General features: G+C 48.7%; 1 protein-coding gene and 1 long non-coding RNA gene across 5 annotated transcripts in view; one reads left to right on the top strand and one right to left on the bottom strand.

Moving 5' to 3' along the window:
* Positions 1-210: 210 nt before the first annotated feature.
* The window catches only part of echdc1 (enoyl CoA hydratase domain containing 1), a 45,790-nt gene continuing 19,678 nt past the window's right edge, over positions 211-26,322 (top strand). For 2 of the 4 annotated variants that reach the window (XM_038799776.1, XM_038799773.1), the window contains exons 1-3: positions 16,904-17,082; positions 19,340-19,575; positions 23,860-24,002. In XM_038799776.1, coding sequence (XP_038655704.1) covers positions 19,359-19,575; positions 23,860-24,002 — 360 coding nt within the window. In that variant the 5' untranslated portion in view covers positions 16,904-17,082; positions 19,340-19,358. Of the gene's footprint in view, positions 271-16,903; positions 17,083-17,700; positions 18,082-19,339; positions 19,576-23,859; positions 24,003-26,322 lie in introns of those variants that run through there. The other 2 variants (XM_038799775.1, XM_038799774.1) reach the window with 2 other exon arrangements.
* LOC119967357 lies at positions 14,075-16,826 on the bottom strand. Its single transcript, XR_005460966.1, has 3 exons — positions 16,609-16,826; positions 15,335-15,415; positions 14,075-14,472 (listed from the first exon to the last, which is right to left on the bottom strand). It is a non-coding gene; the product is annotated as an uncharacterized LOC119967357 (long non-coding RNA).

The raw sequence follows: 26,322 nt of genomic DNA, 5'->3' as shown, positions 1-26,322 counted from the left end.
GCTCCATGATGGACTCAGACTGCGGACCTGGACCCTAAATATAGTGCCCCCGATCGGCCACACGCCCGACTCTGACCGCCCGCCCAAAAATTGCCCGGCTCCATATAAGGCCCTCCCTACCTTCCGATCAGCCCGTCTCCGACCGTGGACTGAGTCCGCAGCCGCCACACTAGAATCCTGACTGGCAGGACCATGTTAGATCCACGTCGTCAGGCCTTCAGCCGGTCGGGGTTGGAGAATGGCGGGGCAGGCCTCCAGCAATGACCGGAGGTTGGTGATATGCGGCGCAGTGCACTCTACGTGTACAACGCTTTTCGGGGCCCGATTCCATGCGGGGAAATTGATTCTCCACCCCGGTCGCGGAGTGCGGAGAATCCAGCCCCCTATTTCTAATGTTTCTTTTCTTCTTAACAAGGACCAATTAGCAGTTATTCTTTTCAGAAGATATTGCTATTAATAAGTGGATTGCTCCATCTAGTGTTCTTGTGTAAATGTGTTCCATTTAAATAGAGCTGCACCTTGAATATCTCTTGTCAGTTGATATGTTTATATGTTGTTCTGATCTTGGTGTTAGAGGTTGAAGGAAGTATGGCAGCAAGGACACCAAGAGAACACTCTGTTCTTCTTTCAATAGTGCCTTGGGGCCACGGGACCTTTAACGCCCACCTGCATCACTGGGAACAAGCAAATGCAACTTTGATTTAATGTCTCATTTGGAGTAATGCACCTTAAGGTGTATTTTGGTCATTGAGCCATGAATCGGGCAGGTTTGGCACTTTACTTTGCTTTTACAGAGTTTTGCCAAACTTTAAGTAAATGAAAACTATAAACGCTTCTAGTTAGGTTTGTTTCATGATTCTGTGTGTTCAGAATATCCTGCTGTTTATATGTGAATTACTCCCTCTGGTGTTCATGGTCACACGTTCTATTTAAGTAAAGCTGTATCTCTGCAGTTGGTTACACTTGCTGGAGCACACAAATAGCAATTTCATCAAGGTATGGCACAATGGTCTATTTACTGCACAGAGCTACTGATAACTTTTCCAAATGACACTGCTTCACAGCAATAAGGCAACAAACTCAAATTACAAAAAGACACAGATAAAGGCAGCAGGGTAGCATAGTGGTTAGCATAAATGCTTCACAGCTCCAGGGTCCCAGGTTCGATTCCTGGCTGGGGCACTGTCTGTGTGGAGTCTGCACGTCCTCCCCCTGTGTGCGTGGGTTTCCTCTGGGTGCTCCGGTTTCCTCCCACAGTCCAAAGATGTGCGGATTAGGTGGATTGGCCATGCTAAATTGCCCGTAGTGTCCTAATAAAAGTAAGGTTAAGGGGGTGGGGTTGTTGGGTTACGGGTATAGGGTGGGTTTGAGTAGGGTGATCATGGCTCGGCACAACATTGAGGGCCGAAGGGCCTGTTCTGTGCTGTACTGTTCTATGTTCTATATTAGGTTAAGTGCTAGGTTACTTCTGCCTTTCACTTTGTCTCTCCCTGTACCCATTGTTTCCCACCTCTCAAAGGCAACCACAGATAATGATTATAGCAATGACTTGTATTTCTACAATGCATCTTGATGGAACCATCAATTCACTAGACACGTGCTTTAAGATATGAACAGTGGTTTTAATCTACTTACTACAGAGCCAGCCTGTTACCCATTGAACTCTCGATGAACTGCAGGCTGGCTCTGGACAAGGGTATTTATACAGTAGTCCAGGGGGAGGAGTCGTGGGCGGAGCCAAGGGTGGAGCCCTGTACAAACTCCTGAGCATTCCCAGAGCTACTCCCCCTAGTGGTCGGAGAACGCTACTGCGCTTACAATGGTATTGGTAAATACAGTGTGAATTACTAAGTTACATTCACCACATTCACCCCCTGCAAAAAAAATCAAGTCCGGCGGGGGTGGTGGTCTACAAAGTCAGTCTGTCCGGTGGTCGAACTGTCCGCTGTGATCTGCGGAGCACCGGGGTTGCAGCCTCTTGCGGTGGCTGGATGGGTGCTGTGTGCTGGGGTACGATGGCGGACTCCAGGGAGGGTTGTGTCCGAGCTTCATACTCTTCTGGTCCGACCGGGGACTGGGGGCGCCGGGGGCTGGCCGGCGCGGGTGCACGGAACTGGTGGAGCGAGCTCGTGGGCTCGGGAGCGCGAGGGGGCGGCAGCATGGGGTGTAGGGTGAGGGGTCCTTCTGCGGGGGTAGAGGGGGCGCTGGATCCAGCGGGTGCCAGATCCCGGAGGGATACTGTCCTGACGGCCGTCAGGGAACTCGACGAAGGCGTACTGGGGGTTGGAGTGGAGCAGGCACACCTTCTCAACAAGGGGGTCGGTTTTGTGTGCCCTGACGTGTTTCCTCAGGAGTATAGGGCCCGGTGTCCTCAGCCATGCCGGAAGTGAGACCCTCGTGGTAGTGCCCCTGGAAAAAATGAAGAGCCTCTCGTGAAGGGTCTGATTGGTCGCTGTGCTTAAGAGGGACCTAATAGCGTGGAACGCGTCTGGGAGGACTTCCTGCAACTGGGAGACTTGGAGCTTTCTAGACCAGAGGGTCAGTAGGACGGTCTTCCAGACCGTCACGTTCTCCCTCTCCACCTGCCCGTTCCCCCTGGGGTTGTAGCTGGTAGTCCTGCTCGAGGCAATGCCCTTGTCGAGCAAGTACTGACGCAGCAGGAAACGGGAGAACTCATCTACGACGTTTAGAAAGTAAACGTTCTTGTTAGTTGAGGGGAGTGGCCCTTTGAAATCAATCGCGAGGCATTCAAAGGGCCTAGAAGCCTTGACCAGGTGGGCCCTGTCTGGTCTATAGAAGTGCGGTTTGCACTCCGCACAGATCGGGCAGTCCCTGGTGACCGCTTTTACCTCCTTGTTGGAGAAAGGCAGGTTGCGGGCTCTGATGTAGTGGGCGAGCCGGGTGACCCCCGGGTGGCAGAGGTCGTTGTGGATGACTTTCAGTGGGACAATCTGCACGCTGGCGCATGTCCCGCGGGATAGGGCATCCAGAGGCTCGTTGAGCTTCCCGGGTCGATACTTAATATCGTAGCTACAGGTGGAGAGTTCGATCCTCCACCGAAGAATTTTATCATTTTTGATTTTGCCCCTTTGCGAGTTATCAAACATAAAGGCAACTGATCTTTGGTCGGTGATGAGGGCGAACCTCCTACCTGTGAGGTAGTGCCTCCAGTAACGAATAGCCTCCACAATGGCTTGTGCTTCTTTCTTGACTGAGGAGTGTCGGAGTTCTGAAGCGGAGAGGGTACGGGAGAAAAATGCGACTGGTCTCCCTGCCTGATTTAGTGTGGCTGCTAGAGCTACCTCTGAGGCATCGCTCTCAACCTGGAATGGAGTGGATTCATCCACCGCCCGCATGGCCGCTTTGCCGATGTCCTCCTTGATGCAGTTGAAGGCCTGGCGTGCCTCAGCTGACAGGGGAAATCGTGTGGCCTTAAAGAGTGGGCGGGCTTTGTCCGCATATTGAGGGACCCACTGGGCGTAGTAGGAGAAGAAGCCCAAGCACCGTTTTGAGGGCCTTGGGGCAATGGGGGAGGGGGAGTTCTAAGAGGGGGCGCATACGGTCCGGGTCTGGGCCCAGGACTCCGTTTTCCACGACGTACCGAGGATGGCCAGTCTGTTTGTGCGGAAAACGCATTTCTCTTTGTTGTAGGTGATGTTTAATTTCTGTGCCGTCTGGAAGAAACGGTGGAGGTTGGTGTCGTGGTCCTGCTGGTCATAGCCACAGATGGTGACATTGTCCAAGTACGGAAACGTGGCCCGCAGCCCGTACTGGTCCACCATTCGGTCCATTGCTCGTTGGAACAGAGAGACCCCATTAGTGACACCGAAGGGGACCCGGAGGAAATGGAAGAGGTGGCCATTGGCCTCGAATGCCGTGTAATGGCGGTTCTCCGGGCGGATTGGGAGCTGGTGGTATGCAAACTTCAGATCCACCGTGGAAAAGAGCCGATACTGGGCGATCTGATTTACCATGTCTGCAGTCCTGGGGAGGAGCTAAGCATCGAGGAGCGTAAATCTATTTATGGTCTGACTATAGTTGACAACCATGCGGAATTTTTCCCCGGTCTTAACGACCACCACCTGAGCTTTACAGGGACTATTGCTGGCCTCTATAATACCCTCACTGAGAAGCCTTCGGACCTCTGATCTGATAAATACCCTATCCTGCAGGCTGTATCGCCTGCTACGAGTGGCTACGGGTTTACAGTCCTTTGTGAGATTGGCGAAGAGAGGAGGGGGGGAGATTTGCAGCGTAGCGAGGCTGCAGATAGTGAGTGGGGGCAGGGGCCCGCCGAAGCTGAGGGTGAGGCTCTTAAGGTTACATTGAAAATCTAGGCCTAATAAGAGTGGCGCGCAGTGGTCGGGCAAAACGTAGAGTTTAAATTTTGAGTAGCTAGCGCCTCGGATTGTGAGTGTCGCGGCGGTGCGTCCCTGGATCTGGACAGAATGGGAGCCTGAAGCGAGCGAGATAGTTTGCCGCACGGGGAAAATGGGGAGCGAACAGCGTCTTACCAGGTCTGGGTGTATGAAGCTCTCAGTGCTCCCAGAGTCGAAAAGGCATGGCGTGTTGTACCCGTTGATTTGGACCTCTGCCATCGGATTTCGCAGATGCTTCGGGCGTAATTGATCCAGGGTGACTGCGCCAAGTTGCGGGCTGCGTGACGAGCACCCGGGGAGGTCGTACTCTTCCGATGAGTTGTCCGAGTGTGGAGATGCAGGTCGGGCCTGTGGATTGCATGTGGCGGGCGGCGAGGAAGATGGCGTCCAAGATGGCGGCCCCCATGAGTCGCACGTGGCTGGCCGTGTGGTGGAGGTTTGCCAAGATGGCGGCCCCCATGGATCGCATGTGGCGGGAGGGGACGGGGTCGGGGCATAGGCCGCAGCGTTTCGGGCCCCGCGGGCCTGCGGGTGTGGGGAGCGATTACATTGTGCCACTGGGGAGTTATAAGCTGGGGCCCTTTTTGCGAGGCACACTCTCGCGTAGTGGCCTTTCCGCCTGCAGCTACTGCAGGTCGCGTGGCGGGCCGGGCAGTGCTGCCGCGGGTACTTGTTCTGGCCGCAGAAATGGCAGGCTGGAGCAGCATAGTGGCTGGCTGGAGCAGCATAGTGGCTGGCTGGGGCAGCATGGTGGCTGGGCGGCCGCGTGGCACAGGCCTGGGGGAATCGCTGGTCGGGGGCCCATGATTGGGTTGCGGGGTCCGTGGGGAACGAGGTGAGGCTGCGGAAGGAGACCTCCATCGTGGTAGCAATTTCCGCAGTTGTTTCTAAGTCTTGGGCCCCCTTTCCCAGCAGTCGTTGGCGCACATAATTAGACCTGAGGCCCGCTACAAAAACATCGCGTACAGCAAGTTCTCTATGTTCAGCCGCGGTAACCGCTTGATAGTTAGTCATTTGATAGATTATTGAGCTCTCTTAAAAATTCGGCGAGTGATTCTGTAGGCCGCTGGCGGCGAGCCATGAACACATGGCGTGCGTAAACTTCGTTAATGGGCCTTACATATATCTTATCGAGTACCGCTAGCGCTGCAGTATATGAACCGGCCGAGTTTAGTTGCGTAGAGTTTTGTGGCTCACCCTCGCGTGCAGTAGACTTAACTTCTGTTCCTCTGTTGTTTCGGCTGTGCTCGCTTCTGCCAGGTAGGCCTTAAAGCACCGCAGCCAGTGGGAGAAGATTTATTTTGCCTCTGCAACCTGTGGGTCGAGTTCCAGGCGTCCAGGCTTGAGGGCTGATTCCATGATCGATCCTGACTGTTCTTAAGTAGATTAAATTGATGGAACCATCAATTCACTAGACACGTGCTTTAAGATATGAACAGTGGTTTTAATCTACTTACTACAGAGCCAGCCTGTTACCCGTTGAACTCTCGATGAACTGCAGGCTGGCTCTGGACAAGGGTATTTATACAGTAGTCCAGGGGGAGGAGTCGTGGGCGGAGCCAAGGGTGGAGCCCTGTACAAACTCCTGAGCATTCCGAGAGCTACTCCCCGAGTGGTCGGATAACGCTACAGCGCTTACAATGGTATTGGTAAATACAGTGTGAATTATTAAGTTACATTCACCACACATCCCACAGGAGATACCTCAGAATGATTTAAACTGCAGAGGAAGAAAAATGAACGGCTAACCATAAGGAAAATAAGAAAACATAGGGCGCAATTTAATGGAAAACTTTTTAAGTGTGCTAACGAGCGGGAACTGACGCAACCTTCACGACGCTCGGCCCGGCGAGGCCGTCACCGGTATCAAACATTAATTAGTCCACTTAACAAGGCCCCACGGGCTCCACATCACAAATGACAGTCCCGCCAGATTCACCGGGACCGCATTCACCAGCTCTCCCGCCAACAAGGGGGAGCAGCACTTAAACCAATCCTGTAGTGCAAACCGCACACAGCTCGTAGCCATGCCACCGAGGAGACCAGCCCCACGTTTCGAGGATTCTGACCTGGCCAGATTGTTGTATGCGGTCGGGTTCAGATGGGATGCCCTGTTCCCCCGAAGGGCCTGGAGGGTCAGCCACAGGGCAGCCTGTGTCGCCTGGGAGAAAGTGGCAGCAGCTGTCAGCTTGGGGAGCATCAGGAGATGGACCGGCACCCAGTGCCGTATGAAGATCAACGACCTTCACCGGGTTGCACGGGCGGTTTGCACCAGCACCCTGACATCAGCCCCGCTCGCCACTCCCACCCCCCCACCGACGACCATGCACCTGGCACCGCCCCATCCTCGCCCAGCACCATAGCGTGCCCCACCCCACCTATGTCCAGCAGTGCTGCCCACGACATCCCCCCAATCCCCATCTCCTTAACCCAATCCCCCCACCTCCACCTCCCCGCATCACATTTTCCCCCACCCCATTCTCTTCCCCTCTGTAATGAATGAACCATGCAGCTCACGATGCCCCTCCTGTGTCTGTGCAGGAGAAGTTGGCCCACAACAGACTGGAGAGGGCCCAGTTGGGTGGTGGGGCTTCGGATATCAGAGTCCTCACCCCCTATGCGGAATGGGCCTCGGAAGACCTGGGGGTGGCTAAGGATTGATCAGTCACCAACGTAGAGGTTGGCATATGGTGCAGAGGTGAGATTCCGTGGCCGCCACCCAGATGACCTTTTATATGAGTTGTTAATGCAATGGAGAATGAGATGACCCTCCCACTGACCACATTTCCATAATTCCGCAGAATCTCCATCTGACAGTGCCGGCCCATCCGGTTGTTCACCCCCCCCCCCCCCCCCCCGCCAACCTGCCATAAGAACACCTCGGAAGGGAACTCCGATGAGACCGTTCTTGCGGTACAACTGTCATTTCTACCCTTCACCAGAACAGAGGCACACAGCTCGGTGGGCGACAGAAGTGGTCAAGCTTCTGGGGCACATTTTCGTAAGCATCACACAGCTGCTGATACACATTAGGTGGAGGCAAGAACACCCGGGTGAGACAAAAGTTGGAGGTATGCTGGAGGTATGAGGCGCAACGAGTCTATCCTAGTCTCAGGTGGGCATTGCCAAGGCGCTCCAGAGCAGGTGAGGCCTTTCAAGCATTGTTGCAGACTCAATGGGCCGAAGGGCCTCTTATGCACTGTAGTATTGTGTGTCGGTGATTTTGTGATGTGCCAGTTGCAGGTGGGCATTGCCACGGCATTGCAGAGCATATCCCAGCCCAGTCACTGAGAAACATCGCCGAGGGCATCAACACCATGCTGAAGACAGGGGGGAGCTGCCACGGTTGGCGAGTCAGATGATGCAAGGGCAGACGGGGCTCAATACAGCTGCCCCTTCATCCCGAGGTGACCCCCAGGGCCCTGTGGGCACTGACCGGGAGGAGGGGCTGCTGGGTGCCAACCTGGAGACACCCTATGAAGTGCCAATGGAGGCCAGCAGCTATCCCGAGTTCCAACCCCCTGATAACGGTGCGTCTCGGACTTAGCACCCAGAACAGGGTGGCATGGCGAGGCATATGCCATTGGCAAGTAGGCCAATATTCCTCCAAAGCTTCATCAGTTTTCAGTCGCCTCGATCTTATGTATGCTTCCTTTTTCGGGATATCAAATGTCAAGGTATGCAAGATATTAAGGGAAGGGCTTCCACTAGAAAATGCGACCAATACTCAGCAATTACCATTTCAGACCATGCCCCGCATTGGGTGGACCTGCAGTTCGGGGGGAGCGAGTTATCAACGCCCGCAATGGAGGCTAGATGTGGGACTGCTGTCGGAGGAGGGGATCTGCGAGAGGCTTCGGAAATGTATAAAAAATTACCTGCAGGTGAATGACACTGGGGAGGTCTCAGCGGCGACCGTGTGGGAGGCGCTAAAGGCAGTAGTGCGGGGGGAGCTGATTTCAATTGGGGCCCATAGAGCCAAGGCAGACCCGGCAGAGATGGACAGATTGGTCAGGGAAATGGGTCGGATAGATGAAGAGCACGCGGAGTCCCCGGGGGAGGTTTTACTCAGGGAGAGGCAGAGGCTACAGGCGGAACTGGGGGCACTATCCACGAGCAGGGCCGTGGAACAGCTTAGGAAGGCGAGGGGAGTGGTGTACGAGTATGGGGAAAAGGCTAGCAGACTGTTAGCGCAGCAACTTAGGAGGAGGGAGGCGGCCAGGGAAATAGGTAGAGTGAGGGACGAGGGGGGGCGCAAAGTGGAGGATCCGGCAGAATTGAATAGGGTATTCCGGGACTTCTATCGTAAGCTGTATACTTCAGAGCCGCCAGAAGAACCGGAGGGGATGAAAAGGTTTCTGGATGGGTTAACATTCCCAACAGTTGGGGGGGGGGGGGCGAGTGGAAGAGCTGGGGGCCCCGATTAGAGTAGAGGAGGTATTGGGGGGCCTAAAGGCCATGCAGTCGGGGAAGTCCCCGGGGCCGGATGGATACCCAGTAGAGTTTTATAGGAAGTTCTCGGAGCTGGTGGGCCCGGTCTTGGTGAGGGTTTTCAATGAGGCAAGGGACAGAGGGACCCTGCCGCCGACAATGTCACAAGCCACCATATCTCTGATATTGAAGCGGGGTAAAGACCCAGAGGTGTGCGGGTCCTACAGGCCAATCTCCCTGATTAATGTAGATGCCAAGCTCCTGGCAAAGGTACTGGCGGGTAGAATGGAGGACTGTGTACCGGAGGTGATTGGGGAGGATCAAACGGGGTTCGTGAAAGGTAGGCAGCTGGCGGCCAATCTGAGGAGATTGCTCAATGTGATAATGATGCCCCCGGCGGGTAGAGAGGTGGAGGTAGTGGTGGCTATGGACGCCGAGAAGGCCTTTGACCGGGTGGAGTGGGAATATCTATGGGAGGTGCTCGGACGGTTTGGGTTCGGGGAGGGATTGGTGGATTGGATCAAATTATTATATCAGGCCCCGAGGGCCAGCGTCAGGACCAACAGAGAAGTGTCGGAGTACTTTAGGTTGTACCGAGGGACCAGGCAGGGCTGCCCGCTCTCCCTGCTGCTGTTTGCGCTGGCCATAGAGCCGCTGGCGATTGCGCTGAGAGCCGCAGAGGGTTGGAAGGGGATGGTGAGGGGCGGGGTTGAACACAGGGTTTCTCTTTATGCAGACGACCTGCTCCTGTACGTGTCGGACCCAGTGGCCGGGATGGGAACTATACTGGGAATGCTGAGGGAGTTCGGCCAGTTCTCAGGATACAAATTAAATACGGTCAAGAGTGAAATGTTTGTGGTACAGGCAAGGGGCCAGGAGAACAGATTGAGAGGGCTACCGTTTAGGTTAGTTGAGGAAAATTTCCGGTATTTGGGAATCCAGGTGGCACGAGACTGGGGCAGGCTGCATAAGTTAAATTTGGCCAGGGTGGTGGAGCAAATGAAGGGAGAGTTTCGGAGATGGGATGCACTCCCGCTGTCGCTGGCAGGGAGGGTGCAGACTGTAAAGATGACAATCCTCCCTCGATTTTTGTTTATTTTTCAGTGCCTCCCGATCTTTATCCCACAGTCCTTCTTCAAAAGGGTTAACGGGCTGATCATGAGCTTTGTCTGGGCGGGAAAGTCTCCGCGGGTGAAGAAGGCGATGTTGGAGAGGAACCGCAGCGAGGGAGGGCTGGCTTTGCCGAGTCTGGTCAATTATTACTGGGCGGCCAACATCGCTATGATAAGGAAGTGGATGGTGGGTACGGGGTCTATTTGGGAGCGGGTGGAGGCGGCTTCGTGCAGGGGCTCCAGTTTGGAAGCCCTGGTCACGGTTCCTCTACCGCTGCCGCCGGCCAAGTACACCACCAGCCCGGTAGTGGTGGCGACCCTGCGGATATGGGGCCAGTGGAGGAGGCATGTGGGGGAAATGGGGGCGTCTGTCTGGGCGCCAATCTGCGACAACCATCGGTTTGCCCCTGGCAGTATGGATGGGGGGTTCCGAGTATGGCGGCGAGCAGGGGCGGGAAGGGTGGGTGATATGTTCCTGGAAGGGAGCTTCGCGAGTTTGAGGAGCTTGGAGGAGAAATTTGGGTTGGTAAGGGGAAATGATTTTAGATACCTACAGCTGCGGGACTTTGTTCGTAGACAGGTCCCATCTTTCCCGCGCCTCCCGCCAATGGGGATCCAAGACAGAATAGTCTCTGGGAGGGACGAAGGGGAGGGTAGAGTCTCGGGTATTTATAAGGTGCTCATGAGGGAGGAAGGGTCCCAGACAGAGGAACTGAAACTTAAATGGGAGGAGGAGCTAGGCGGGGAAATGGAGGATGGGCTGTGGGCAGAGGCCCTGAGTAGGGTAAACTCGACCGCGACATGTGCTAGGCTCGGGCTGATCCAATTTAAGGTCGTTCACCGGGCCCATATGACGGTGGCTCGGATGAGCAAATTTTTCGGGATAGAGGACAAATGCGCTAGGTGTGCGGCAGGACCAGCGAACCATGTGCACATGTTTTGGGCATGCCCTGAGCTGAGGGGGTACTGGGAGGGATTTGCGGGGGTCATGTCCCAGGTGCTAAAAACAAGGGTGGTGATGAGTCCAGGGGTGGCAATTTTTGGGGTTTCGGAAGACCCGGGCGTCCAGGGGGAGAAAGCGGCTGATGTGCTGGCCTTTGCTTCCCTGATAGCCCGGCGACGAATATTATTGGCGTGGAGGGACTCAAAGCCCCCGAAGACTGAGTGGTGGCTTGCGGACATGTCAAGTTTCCTGGGGATGGAAAAAATTAAGTTCGCCTTGAGGGGATCTGTGCAGGAGTTCACCCGGAGGTGGCAACCATTTATTGACTTCTTTGCGGGAGAGTGAGCGTCGGCAGGGGGGTGGGGGGAGGGGGTGGGGGTAGAGTAGAGTAGGAGGGAAAATATGGCGGATAGTACGGGTGGGAGGGGAGCGGGCTTGTGCAATACGGTACAATGGAAGTATTGAAAGTACGTGGATGTTTGCACATTTTTGCCTTTTTTGCTTCCTTTCTGATGATGTCTGTAACTGTTTATAAAGCCAAAAACTACCTCAAAAAAATTGTTTATTAAAAAAAAAGAAAATGCGACCAAGATTTGTCATGCAAGGGAGCTAGCTATTTTGGCCCTCTGGCTCCCAGAGGATGCCCGCCAGGGCCATCAAAGGCCATGAGACACGGTAAGCAGCAGGCTGTCTCCAGCTCTGATGTGCATTCTGGGTACACACCTAGACACAACGGTAGTGCACCAAAGGCTAAGCAGGATCACTGAGAGGGCACGGGGGAGGGGGAGAGAGGCTGAGGGAAGGGAAGGGGGGAAGGGGTTCGGCACTATCAAGGGCTCGGGCACGTATGTACAATGTCAAAAAACGTTGCAGCTGAGAAATATGACACCTCAGACACTTTCTTCTGTAACGCGGACAGACCACCAACCCCATGGCCAAGTCTCCCGGGCACGGTAATGGGTGCGCGCACTCAGCAGACCTGCAGGTGTCTCACTATGGCATAGATTGAGTGTGCTAATCTGCTGTACAGCTAGCTCCCTTGCATGACAAATCTTGGTCGCATTTTGTAGTTGAAGCTCTTCTTCCCCTAATATCGTGCGTACCTTGTCATTTGATATCCCGAAAAAGGAACCATACATAAGATCGAGGCGACTTAAAACTGATGAAGCTTTGGAGGAATATCGGGAAAGTAGGACAAATCTCAAAAGCGCAATAAAGAGGGCTAAAAGGGGTCATGAAATATCTTTGGCTAACAGGGTTAAGGAAAATCCCAAAGCCTTTGATTCGTATATAAGGAGCAAGAGGGTAACTAGAGAAAGGATTGGCCCACTCAAAGACAAAAGAAGGAATTTATGCGTGGAGTCACAGGAAATGGGTAAGATTCTTAATGAGTACTTTGCATCGGTATTCACCAAGGAGAGGGACATGACGGATGTTGAGTCTAGGGATGGATGTTTAAAGTCGGCATAAGGAAGGGGGAAGTTTTGGGTATTCTAAAAGGCATTAAGGTGGACAAGTCCCCAGGACCGGATGGGATCTATCCCAGGTTACTGAGGGAAGCGAGGGACAAAATAGCTGGGGCCTTAACAGTTATATTTGCAGCATCCGTGATCACGGGTGAGGTCAGGGAGGACTGGAGAATTGCTAATGTTGTCCCTTTATTTAAGAAGGGTAGCAGGGATAATCCAGGGAATTATAGACCTGTGAGCTTGACGTCAGTGGTAGGCAAACTGTTGGAGAATATACTGAGGGATAGGATCTATTCACATTTGGAAGAAAATAGACTTATCAGTGATAGGCAGCATGGTTTTGTGCAAGGAAGGTCATGTCTTACGAACCTAATAGAATTCTTTGAGGAAGTGACAAAGTTAATTGATGAGGGAAGGGCTGTAGATGTCATATACATGGACTTCAGTAAGGCGTTTGATAAAGTTTCCCATGGCAGGTTGATGGAAAAAGTGAAGTCGTATGGGGTTCAGGGTGTACTAGCTGATGGATAAAGAACTGGCTGGGCAACAGGAGACAGAGAGTAGTGGTGGAAGGGAATGTCTCAAAATGGAGAAAGGTGACGAGTGGTGTTCCACAGGGATCCGTGCTCGGACCACTGTTGTTTGTGATATACATAAATGATCTGGACGAAGGTACAGGTGGTCTGATTAGCAAGTTTGCACATGATACTAAGATTGGTGGAGTTGCAGATAGCGAGGAGAACTGTCAGAGAATACAGCAAAATATAGATAGATTGGAGAGTTGGGCAGAGAAATGGCAGATGGAGTTCAATCCAGGCAAATGCGAGGTGATGCATTTTGGAAGATCTAATTCAAGAGCGGACTATATGGTCAATGGAAGAGTCCTGGGCAAAATTGATGTACAGAGAGATCTGGGAGTTCAGGTCCATTGTACCCTGAAGGTGGCAACGCAGGTCGATAGAGTGGTCAAGAAGGCATACAGCATGCTTGCCTTCATCGGACGGGTATTGAGTACAAGAGTCGGCAGGTCATGTGACAGTTGTATAGGACTTTGGTTCGGCCACATTTGGAATACTGCGTGCAGTTCTGGTCGCCACATTACCAGAAGGATGTGGATACTTAGAGAGGGTGCAGAGGAGGTTCACCAGGATGTTGCCTGGTATGGAGGGTGCTAGCTATGAAGAAAGGTTGAGTAGATTAGGATTGTTTTCGTTGGAAGACGGAGGTTGAGGGGGGACCTGATTGAGGTCTACAAAATTATGAGAGGTATGGACAGGGTGGATAGCAACAAGCTTTTTCCAAGAGTGGGGGTGTCAATTACAAGGGGTCATGATTTCAAGGTGAGAGGGGGAAAGTTTAAGGGAGATGTGCGTGGAAAGTTTTTTTACGCAGAGGGTGGTGGGTGCCTGGAACGCTTTGCCAGCGGAGGTGGTAGAGGCGGGCACGATAGCACCATTTAAGATGCATCTGGACAGATATATGAACGGGCGGGGAACAGAGGGAAGTAGATCCTTGGAAAATAGGCGACAGGTTTAGATAAAGGATCTGGATTGGCGCAGGCTGGGAGGGCCGAAGGGCCTGTTCCTGTGCTGTAATTTTCTTTTTTCTTTTGTTCTTTGAACACTGTCTGATCGCAGATCATCGATGACTTTAAAGTACTAAAATTGCACGACTGCGTCTTCAACCGCAAGTCAGTTCGAACACTATCGAAAGATTCACCTGCCTACTGTGCAAAAGATATAACGCTTGAAAATTTAATTGCTGTCTGCCTCACTGTCGAACATGAAGGTATTATAAATTTCAGTGACTGGACGACCTGCTACCGTGAGTAGCAATGCAATGCATTTCTCGTAAGGCTGTAACTGCAGGCCAAGGACTGCAACATAGAGTTTGAATTGTTGCTTAAAAACACGCCAATTCTCGTGTCCATTACCGGTGACTTGAAGCTGGTGAGGTGTCTTCAGAAATTCCATCTCTAACTTCACAGTCTTTCTGTGCGTTGAGTTCCAGGTGCCCGTAGTTACCAGGTAGGTGGAAGAATTTTCTTTCTTAAATCTTCAGTCTGTTTCGTCCAATCATCTCCATGGTTATCTTCAATTGTTCTGAATTCCTGGTACCATGTTATGTTTGTGTTGTGGCTATAGGAAAGATGCACACAGAACATCTAGCTCTTGACTAGTGAGATAGTTTATTGACAAAATGAACACATGGAAAGATAACTAAAGAAACTATAATACAAATTGTAACGATTAGTGAATTCTCCTGGAACTACTTCTAATGCGGCTGTCCTCTGATACGAGTTACTACCGACAGCCTATCTCTGGAGTCACATGGTGGAATTCTGACCCCATCTGCTGGTCGGAGGTCATATATCCAACTATATACATTACTTTGCATATGCATTTCACAGCTTAAGGAAGTGCAGTCAGAGAGGGAATGGATGACCACCAATCAAACAGTGAGAGAGATGGTTCCTCTAGGGAGTGCAGCTAGAGTCAAGTTCACGGCACTGTGGGTGGCTCAGCTGCATAGTGTGGAGGTGTAAGAGTGGAAGAGCAATAGTGGTATGAGACTCAATAGAGAAGGGTGCAAATAGGTGTTTGTGTGAACAGTCAGAAGTCATAGTTCACATTGATACTGTTGCATCACCCTGCGCTAGTGCGTTGTCAATTTCAGCCCCACTTGGCCCAGAGATTCAACACAATTGAAATTTACAAATAATTCTTAGAAAATACCCGAAGTCTTTGGTCTATAGGTGCCCAATAACTACAGTCACCAGGTTTCTGAATTTAAACACAATTAATTTTTATTAATAACAATAACTATAATTAAATATGCAGAAAATACGACTGGCTAACTATTATCTAATTCCAAACCCTCCCCCCTTTAACTCACCCCACCCTCTGCACACACACAAGACAGACACACACATGGGTGTAAAATAATGATGAAAGTAAAAGGATAAGAGTCTTTGTTTCAGATGGATATCTGACAGTATACCTTTCTTCAATCTAGTTAGAGGTTTTTGTTTTCAGTCTGTAATGATTTTCATTGTAGATTCATCCAGGTCTCAAGACGTTGCTGCAGGTTCAGAAAACAGTAGATAGGCATTATTTCTGACAAGGTAGACAGACACTCACAGCTGCTCCCTCAGTGTCCAATATCCGACTGTCACTTCCTGCGTCCTCTGAAAACTATCCCACATGGGTAGGACCCAATCACTGCCTGTCTCTGGGCAGAATATGGCCTCTGGCCAACTCATTGGCCTCAGCCAGTCAATCTAACCGAATTTCTCCACTCTTTCGGAGTTCTGCTGTTCAAAAGCTATACATCCAATAGCACATTGTACGAATTTGCAACTTTTTGAGTTCCTCACTTCCTCTGCTCGACTTAAAAGTATATGCCCATTAATCATCCCTGGATCAAAATGATAACCACAAACTAAAAGAAATGGGAAATAAGTGAATCAACTGGAAGGACCCTTACAGTATCAACAACATAGGTAGAAAGAGGGATGAGATCCCGCATCAAGAATTTAGGGAGCGCATTGAAAAGCAGGACCTCAAAGATTACAATCTCTGGATTACTCCCGGTGCCACGTGCTGGTGAGTATAGGAATAGGAGGATAGGGACGGCATGGTGGCACAGTGATTGGCACTGCTGCCTCACGGCGCTGAGGTCCCAGGTTCGGTCCTGGCCCCTGGTCACTGTCTGCGTGGAGTTTGTATGTTCTCCCCGTGTTTATGTGGGTTTCACCCCCACAACCCAAAGATGATGTGGAGATGCTGGCGTTGGACTGGGGTGAGCACAGTAAGAAGTCTTACAACACCAGGTTAAAGTCCAACATGTTTGTTTCAAACACTAGCTTTCGGAGCACTGCTCCTTCCTCAGGTGAATGAAGAGGTATGTTCCAGAAACATATATACAGACAAATTCAACAAATCTTTGAATTTGTCTATATATATGTTTCTGGAAATAAAGGAAAACCCCAAGGTGTTCTTGAGTATATTAAGAGTAAGAGGGTGATCAGGGGAAGAGGAGGGCCATTAGGGATGTTAAGGGTTCCAAGGGAAACTCCGTGCAAACTGTATACCATTACTGTGCCACTTGGTCTGCCCTGCCGGAGAGTATGACTGTCAGGCTTAACCTTCCCGACCTGTTCCACAGTTGACCACACTCCCTCTTCCAATATAGACCAGCTGGATGAGACTGCTTTCACCTGGTTTCATTTTTCTCTATTGGATGGTAGCTAGCAATTGCAATAGCTTCTCTACCTCCAACTGCACCATTACTTCTGGTATCCCCCCAGGGATTCTTGCTCCCCTCCTGTTATCGTCTACTTGCTGGCTCCCCGCAACATCGTCCGAAAGAACTGCTTTGTATCCGGATCCAGTACTAGATGAACAGAAATCTCCTCCAATTAAATATTAAGAAGGAAGACTGCTGTTGCCCTAAGGCTCAAAGTGCTTAATGAAAAGATTTAATCATGAAACATGTCCGGGGATTGATTGACAGCTGCTATTGTGGCGTCACAATGATCCATTGGACCCGGGATTCCAAAGCGCGGAACGTTCTCGCGCGGAACGTTCGATCAGTGCGCGTGTTCCTCTCGGACTAACATTGAGTGCGGAGGTTGCAGCAGCTCTTCAAATACAAATATTAAAGTTAAGGAAAGAAATCAAAACTAATGAGGTTTCAGCATTAAATGAGGGAAGGATTGCAGTAAACTGCACTTCAACCGGAAGAAGGTGATGTTTATGCTTAAATTACATTTGAACAAACGAGCTTGACTTTGCTTACAGTGAAGCACCGCATCTGAATTGGGGGTGGGGGAGAGAAGTGGGCCGCTGATGTGTTACTTTGAATCTCCTGTTTTTGCTGAACAGATGAGGGGCAATATAGTATATGGTAACGGTTCGTGCTGAACTCTAAAGATTGTTTCTATTTTATGGGCGTTGACACGTTCTCATACGAACTCTAGTATGAGCTCATGGCCTTTTGTAATTAATGTTGCGTTCACTCTGCTGCTAAAAATCTTGGATGAGCTTGTGTACATTGTTTGGCTGGATTTCCAACTCCACATGCCAAGAAATGTGCTCTGCAACTGTGTAAATTTATAGCTCCTCTCTCAGCAGTTACACTTTGATTATTTACAGGATACAAATGGTAGTGTTCGCATATTAATTAAACGTTGATATATTTCATTAAGTTCATTAATTTTTAAAAATCTCCTTGAAACTTTTTAAATGTAATACGTATTCTGAAAATATGTATTTTGATTGGCAGGGTACCTCCTTGACCCCCTGGTCCACTCCTTCTCACAAAAATGATGTTTGCTGATGATTGCCGTGTTCAGTTCCATTTGTAATTTTGCAGATAATAAAATGATCTGTGTCTGCATGAAGGAAGACCTGGACAACATTCAGCCTTGAGCGTCTAAGTGGCGAGTAATCTTTATGCCACCCAAGTTCCAGACAATGCTCATCATGGGGGTCAGAAACTGAACTGGACCAGCCATATACATAAAACTGGCTACAAGAGCAGATTAGATTCTGGCCATTCTGTGGTGAGAAAGTTATGTCCTGACTTCCCAAAGCCTGTATCACCTCCAGTGTGACAAACGTCCAGCTGCTTTTCTCATAGCACACACACACACAGATCAACAGTGAGGCAGACAGACCATGGGCAGCTCTCTCAGCTAGCCCCTATCTTTGTGTATTCAAATTGGAGTCCACTAGTCGATCTAGGTAATTATACTCGCTCTTTGATATGGCCATCATGTTCCCTTTGTCTTTACTGGACATGGTAATCAGTCTTTGCGTTATTTTAGAATTACCTTGCCTGGAACCGTTATTCCTTAAAGAAACACCCTGCAGCCATTCCTGTCAGTGGCTGGGGTCTGTGCCCATTTTTAAAGTATAAAGTATTTTTTTTAAAGTCCAATAGTTCTGTGTATAATTTCAGGGTATTTTTTCCATCATAACATACAGTATTCACACCCTCCACCAACGGTGCACAGTGGGAGCTATGGGTACCATCCACAAGATGGACTGCTGCAAATTGCCAAGCCTGCTTTGACAGCATCTTCCAAACCCATGGGGCGGGATTCTCCAGTCCGCCAGTCGTGCTTTCTACGCAGTGCGCCCCCGCCAGAGTGGGATTCTCTGTTCCTGCAGCCGGCCAAAAGTGTTTCCTGGCCACCTCACGCCGCCGGGAAACCCGCATGGGTGCGCTGCCAGTGGACTGGAGGATCGTACCGACGGTGAAATCCATTGATGATCTGGACTACTTTGAAGATAAAGGACAGAAGGTGCATTAAACACCACTGCCTGCAAGTTCTCCTCCCAAGTTGCACACCTTGCTGACCTGGAAATATATTCACATTTCATCATCATTGCTGAGTCAAACTACCTTAACAGCACTCTTTGTGTACTTGCACCATATGGACAGCAGTGGTTAAAGAAGGTGCCACATATAAAAAAAGAAGGTACCACATACCACCACCTCAAGGGAATTTAGATGGACGCTCAATGCTGGCCTTGCCAGTGACACCTACATCCCATGAATGAATTTTTAAAAATGTAATCTTCATGATACCAAAAATAATGGCATGAACCTATTATGTATGCAATCCTGAGTGTGAAGGTGAATTGTATCCAATCCACATTGCAACATGTTGGAGCATTGCTTCTGCAATACATGGCATTCCCAAAATGTATATGTGTGCAAGTTTGAAAAGCATTATAAACCATTTGAAGAATTAGCTACAAAAACTTTTTAAGTTCCCATTGTTTTGAAATATTTGGTATAACTAAGTTGAATAAATATGTGTAGCCCATCTACTGCTGTACATTATGTAGAATTAACGTTGGATTGTAGAATTGTTAGATCCAACTGATTTATACAAAAGGGAAAAGATGGATTGTGAGGGCATATGTTTAATAGTACAGAGAGGAGGAAAAGGAGAACGTTTTTTAATGAAGTTGACTTCTGTTTTATTTTCAGTGTTGAGTAAGTGGAAGCCATGTTCTGCATCCATAAATGTCTGCCTTGCGGCTTAAGGAATCAAGTACTGCAACGGAGAAGTCTGTCTGTATACACATCTGTTTACCGAATGAATGAAGATGACATAAAGGCAAAACTTCAGCAGCTACGTGGTGGATCCATTGATTTGCAGAAAGATCAAAATGGAGTAGCTACCTTGATGATAAACCACCCTGAGCGAAAGAATGCATTTTCTGGTATGATATGGTTACCTCCTAATGAGGCGCACAGGCAAAAGAAGTTGTCCATCTGCTTTTTTTTTTAACAAACTGTTCTTGTTGCTTATTTTCTGGTGGGGGAACAGTTCTTGTAAGTTAAATTTTGTTTATTATGTGAAGAGGATTCTCATTTTGAAAGACCTACATTAAATACAAAATGAAAGTCATAATCCAGTAGTTCCATGAGGTAGATGCTGACACATGGTTAGGTGAATTAAAGGCACACGTATTGGCTTCCAAGTTAGTTTTGGACTCAACGCAGATGCACAATGCAAACCAAATCACCTCTGACCCATCAGATCACGTCTGGAATTCACATCATGATTCCATAATTAGATTTTACTCGCCCTATTTCTTGCATTAAAAATGGCTTAAGCTTGCATAATCACTAAGGTCATGGCAATGCTCTCATGCCAATAACATTCCAAGTTCACAACTGAATAAGGCCTTGATGTATCTAATCTTTTTATTTCACAATTTTACTCCACATTTTTTAGTTGAGCAAGTGTTGGACTGGGTAAACTTGTTAACCTTTCTGAAAAATCAAACCATTTAGGAGGTTTACCAGTTGTCAGAACATCTCCTGTCCCACCAGGGGCGACAACACACTTGACCACTGCTACTCAAAAATCAAGGGTGCCTACCGTTCCATCCACCGACCGCACTTTGGGAAATCAGACCATAAGACTGTGCTCCTTCTCCCGGTATACAAGCAGAAACTCAAGCGGGAGAATCCAGCTAAGAAGGTCGTGCAGTGCTGATCCGAGGAAACAGAAGAGCTCTTATGTGACTGCTTAGGGACAGTGGACTGGTCCATATTTAAGAACTCAGCGACCAACTTAAATGAGTATGCCACCACCGTCACAGACTTCATCAACAAATGTATGGACGACTGCGTGCCAAAGAAAGCAGTACGTACATTCCCCAATCGGAAACCATGGCTTAATCGCAAGTTTGACTCCCTACTAAAGGACAAATCTGAGGCGTTCAAGTCAGACGATCCTGACCTATACAAGAAATCCAGGTACGACCTCCGCAAAGCCATCCGAGATGCCAAGAAAGAATATCAAACCAAGCTAGAGTCACAGACAGACCCTCGGCGGTTGTGGCAAGGACTAAACAACATAACGGGCACAAAGCAAAGCCGAGCAGTATCTCCGGCAGCAGCGCACCCCTCCCCGATGAACTCGATGCATCCTATGCTCAGTTCGAGCAGGTAACCAACAATCCGCTGTCGAGTGCCCCAGCAGCCCATAACTCGCCCATAATGGTAGCATGGTGGTTAGCACAATTGCTTCACAGTTCCAGGGTCCCAGGTTCGATTCCCAGCTTGGGTCACTGTCTGTGCGGAGTCTGCACGTTCTTCCCGTGTGTGCGTGGGTTTCCTCCGGGTGCTCCGGTTTCCTTCCACAGTCCGGGTTAGGTGGATTGGCCACACTAAATTGCCCTTAGTGTTGGGTGAGGTTGCTGGGTTGTGGGGATGGGGTGATGATGTGGGCTTGGATAGGGTGCTCTTTCAAAGAGCTGGTGCAGACTCAATGTGCTGAATGGCCTCCTTCTGCACTGTAAATTCCATGACAACCACCATCACAGCTTCCAAAGTCAGATCGGCCTTTCCTGACAGTGAACCCTCGGAAGGCGACGGGCCCGGATGGGATCCCTGGCCGTGCACTCAGAGCCTGCGCGGACCAGCTGGCAGAGGTGTTTGCGGACATCTTTAACCTGTCCTTACTCCACTCCGAGGTCCCCACTTCAAGAAGACCACCATCATACCGGTACCAAAGAAGAACCAGACAATGTGCCTCAATGGCTACCGTCCGGCCCTGACTTCAGTCGTAATGAAGTGCTTCGAGAGGTTGATCATGAAGCGCATCACCTCCATACTCTCCGAACGCCTTGATCCACTGCAATTCACGTACCGCCGCAACCGGTCCACAGCAGATGCCATTTCCCTGACTCTACACTCATCCTGAGAGCATCTCGACATCAGACTCCTGTTTATTGACTACAGTTCCGCCTTCAACACCATAATCACAGCCAAGCTCATATCAAAGCTCCAAAACCTTGGACTTGGCTCCCCACTCTGCAATTGTATCCTCGATTTTCTGACCAACAGACCACAATCAGTAAGAATGAACAACAACACCTCTATAATAGTCCTCCATATCAGGGCCCCGTAAGGCTGCATACCTAGCCCCCTACTCTACTCCCTGTACACATATATCACTGCGTGGCAAAATTTGGTTCCAACTCCATCTACAAGTTTGCTGACAATACGACGATAGTGGGCCAGATCTCGAATAACGATGAGTCAGAATACAGGAGGGAGGTAGATAACCTAGTGGAGTGGTGCAGCGACAACAATCTCTCCCTCAATGCCAGCAAAACTAAAGAGCTGGTCATTGACTTCAGGAAGCAAAGTACTGTACACACCCCTGTCAGCATCAACGGTCCACCCACGTCGATGCTACCACCAAGAAAGCACAACAGCGCCTATACTTCCTCAGGAAACTAAGGAAATTCGGCATGTTCATAATAACCCTTACCAACTTTTACAGATGCACGATAGAAAGCATCCTATCTGGCTGCATCACAGCCTGGTATGGCAACTGCTCGGCCCAGGACCGCAAGAAACTTCAGAGAGTCGTGAACACCGCCCAGTCCATCACACGAACCTGCCTCCCGTCCATTGACTCCATCTACACCTCCCGCTGCCTGGAGAAAGTGGGCAGCATAATCAAAGACCCCTCCCACCCGGCTTACTCACTCTTCCAACTTCTTCCATCGGGCAGGAGATACAGAAGTCTGAGAACACGCATGAACAGACTCAAAAACCGCTTCTTCCCCGCTGTTACCAGACTCCTAAATGACCCTCTTATGGACTGACCTCATTACCACTACACCCTCTATGCTTCATCCGATGCCGGTGTTATGTAGTTACATTGTATACCTTGTGTTGCATTATTATGTTTTTTTTAATTCCCTTTTCTTCCCATGTACTTAATGATCTGTTGAGTTGCTCGCAGAAAAATACTTTTCACTGTACCTAGGTATACGTGACAATAAACAAATGCAATCCAATAACAATATTCAGCTTTAGTCAGCTGGTAATACTGAACAATGGAGACAGGGGAAACCGTCAAGAAAGGACATTTTACTGAGACTTACAAATCGTTGAACTGACATTTAAATTCTGTTTTCATTGGCTTAGTTATACTGCACAGTTTTGTGTAGATAAAACCCCAAACTACTTTGAATTGAAACAAAATGTACAGCATCATGATAAAAGGTCACTAGACCTGAAGCATTAATCGTTTCTTTCCACAGAAGCTGCTTAGCCTGTTGTGTTTATCCAGCATTTTAAAACAAAATTTGGACAATGTAACCTATGATTTATATGCCATGGCCACAAAAGGATGGCCAACTAACTCTCTTTTAATATTAAAATCTACCCAGCAATTTGATTTGGGCAAATGGAGCTTTCAGTTTTTCTGCAACCATGCATATGCAGAGTTCATTTTATCTTAGTCAGAGTGATGTGCAGCGGGCATTATAACTAGTCTGGCAGCCCTACAGTTCTCTTGGAAAATTCTAATCCTACTTCTCATGATATTTAATTTGTAAAATGAGTCGCAAGTGTTAAGTTTATAAGCTTGGTAGTTGGCCTCCGGCCTCAATGTTTTCTGCCTTGCATCAGTTTTAACACCTACGTAAGTGTCCATTTGTACATGGGTTTAGAAATTGTTCGCTCCAACATAGAAAGATGTTGAGAATAGTTCTTTTGGTATAGGACAGAAATGAAATCATATTAATGCAGTTAAAATTTTTGAAAATGACTAGGATCTCATTTTTTTAAAGAGTTGTATAGCCTTTTCCTCCTTCCCCTGCTAAACAAGAGCTTTTAATTATTTTTTAGCGTCCAAGTCATACACTACAATTGATATTTATTCCACAACAAACACTCCTAATTTGATGAATGCTGTTAATTAGAAAGACACATTTGCTAACTGGAATACAAGACAATGTTCCAAATATAAGTTCTAATTTTCTACAGCGTGTACATGTGTATAATATTGTCCTGTGGCTGCCAAGGAATGTTTTACCAATTTATATAAAGGGCAGTTACTAAGCAGTGGGGAGAATTGACAGAAAAGTTTGAATGCATTAATTATTCCAAACCAATCTGGTAATCGTTAGTGGTAATACTTTTGACACAATTATATTTTCCTCTTTTTAAAAACTTTGTTTTGTTTCCTTTGCAAGGAACGATGATGTTAGATTTACGGGATAGGGTGGAAGAACTGGAGCATTGGACTAATGGCAAAGGTCTTATTCTGAGAGGTGCAGACAACACATTCTGTTCTGGTTCTGATCTAAATGCAGTTAAAGCAATGTCAAACCCTGAGGTAAGTAAGCAAATACTCAAGACACATTATTACTTCACTTCTGGTAACTTGGCAGGTTGGGGAGCCATTGTTAAAGTCCAATTATTTAAATCTCATCCTCAATTCTATTGAAAATGTTATACTTTTATATTTTTTCTAAATGTTATAAGTTTTGTATTATAGATACATGGGAACCAGTGCTCTTAGATTTTCAGACAGATTTTGAAGGGCATGGTAGCACAGTGGTTAGCACTGTTACTTCACAGCGCCAGGAACCTGGGTTCAATCCCGGCTTGGGTCACTGAATGTGCAGAGTTTGCACATTCTCCCTGTATCTATCTGGGTTTCCTCCGGATGCTCGGTTTTCTCCCACAAGTACCTACCGACTTGCTTGTCAAGTAAATTGGATATTCTGAATTCTCCCTCGGTGTACCCAAACAGGCGCCGTAGGTGGCGACATGGGGCTTTTCACAGTAGCTTCATTGCAGTGCAATGTAAGCATACTTGTGACACTAATAAAGATTATAAGAAGGTCCCCTCACAAGAACAAAGAAGAACAACAAAGAAAAATTACAGCACAGGAACAGGCCCTTTAGCCCTCCAAGCCTGCGCCGATCCAGATCCTCTATCTAAAACTGTTGCCTATTTTCTAAGGATCTGTATCCCTCTGCTCCCTGCCCATTCATGTATCTGTCTAGATACATCTTAAATGACGCTATCGTGCCTGCCTCTACCACCTCCGCTGGCAAAGCGTTCCAGGCACCCTCCACCCTCTGCGTAAAGAACTTTCCACGCATATCTCCCTTAAACTTTTCCCCTCTCACCTTGAACTTGTGACCCCTAGTAATTGAGTCCCCCACTCTGGGGGAAAAAGCTTCTTGCTATCCACCCTGTCTTTACCTCTCATGATTTTGTAGACTTCAATGAAAATAATCCTAATCTACTCAACCTCTCTTCGTCGCTAGCGCCCTCCATGCCAGGCAACATCCTGGTGAGCCTCGTCTGCACCTTCTCCAAAGCATCCACATCCTTTTGGTAATGTGGCGACCAGAACTGTACACAGTATTCCAAATGTGGCCGAACCAAAGTCTTGTACAACTGTAACATGACCTGCCAACTCTTGTACTAAATACCCCTTCCAATGAAAGAAAGCACGTCGTATGCCTTCTTGACCACTCTATCGACCTGCGCAGTCACGTTCAGGGTACAATGGATCTAAACACCCAGATCGCTCTGTACATCAATTTTCCCCAGGGCTTTTTCATTTACCGTATAGTTCGCTCTTGAATCGGATCTTCTAAAATGCATCACCTCGCATTTGCCCGGATTGAACTCCATCTGCCATTTCTCCGCCCAACTCTCCAATCTATCTATATTCTGCTGTATTCTCTGACAGTCCCCTTCACTATCTGCTACTCCACCAATCTTAGTGTCATCTGCAAACCTGCTAATCAGACCACCTATACCTTCCTCCAGATCATTTATGTATATCACAAACAACAGTGGTCCTAGCACGGATCCCTGTGGAACACCACTGGTTACAGTTCTCCATTTTGAGAAACTCCCTTCCACTACTACTCTCTGTCTCCTGTTGCCCAGCCAGTTCTTTATCCATCTAGCTAGTACACCCCGAACCCCATGAGACTTCACTTCTCCATCAGCCTACCATGGGAAACCTTATCAAAATCCCTTACTGAAGTCCATGTATATGACATCTACAGCCCTTCCCTCATCAATCAACTTTGTCATTTCCTTAAAGAATTCTATTAAGTTGGTAAGACATGACGTTCCCTGCACAAAACCATGTTGCTTAACACTGATAAGCCCATTTTCTTCCAAATGGGAATAGATCCTATCCCTCAGTATCTTCTCCAGCAGCTTCCCTACCACTGACGTCAGGCTCACCGGTCTATAATTACCTAGATTATCCCTGCTACCTTTCTTCAACAAGGGGACAACATTAGCAATTCTCCAGTCCTCCGGTACCTCACCCGTGTTCAAGGATGCTGCAAAGATATCTGTTAAGGCCCCAGCTATTTCCTCTCTCACTTCCCTCTGTAACCTGGGATAGATCCCATCTGGACCTGGGGACTTGTTCACCTTAATGCCTTTGAGAATACCCAACACATCCTCCCTCCTTATGCCAACTTGACCTAGAATAATCAAACATCTATCTCTAATTTCAACATCCGTCATGTCCCTCTCCTCGGTGAATACCGATGCAAAGTACTCGTTAAGAATCTCACCCATTTTCTCTGACTCCACGCATAACATTCCGCCTTTGTCCTTGAGTGAGCCAATCCTTTCTCTAGTTACCCTCTTGCTCCTTATATATGAATAA

Source organism: Scyliorhinus canicula, chromosome 6 (assembly GCF_902713615.1).
Source record: "Scyliorhinus canicula chromosome 6, sScyCan1.1, whole genome shotgun sequence".
In the NCBI taxonomy this organism is placed as follows: Eukaryota; Metazoa; Chordata; class Chondrichthyes; order Carcharhiniformes; family Scyliorhinidae; genus Scyliorhinus; species Scyliorhinus canicula.
This window is presented reverse-complemented; position numbering and strand designations above follow the sequence as displayed.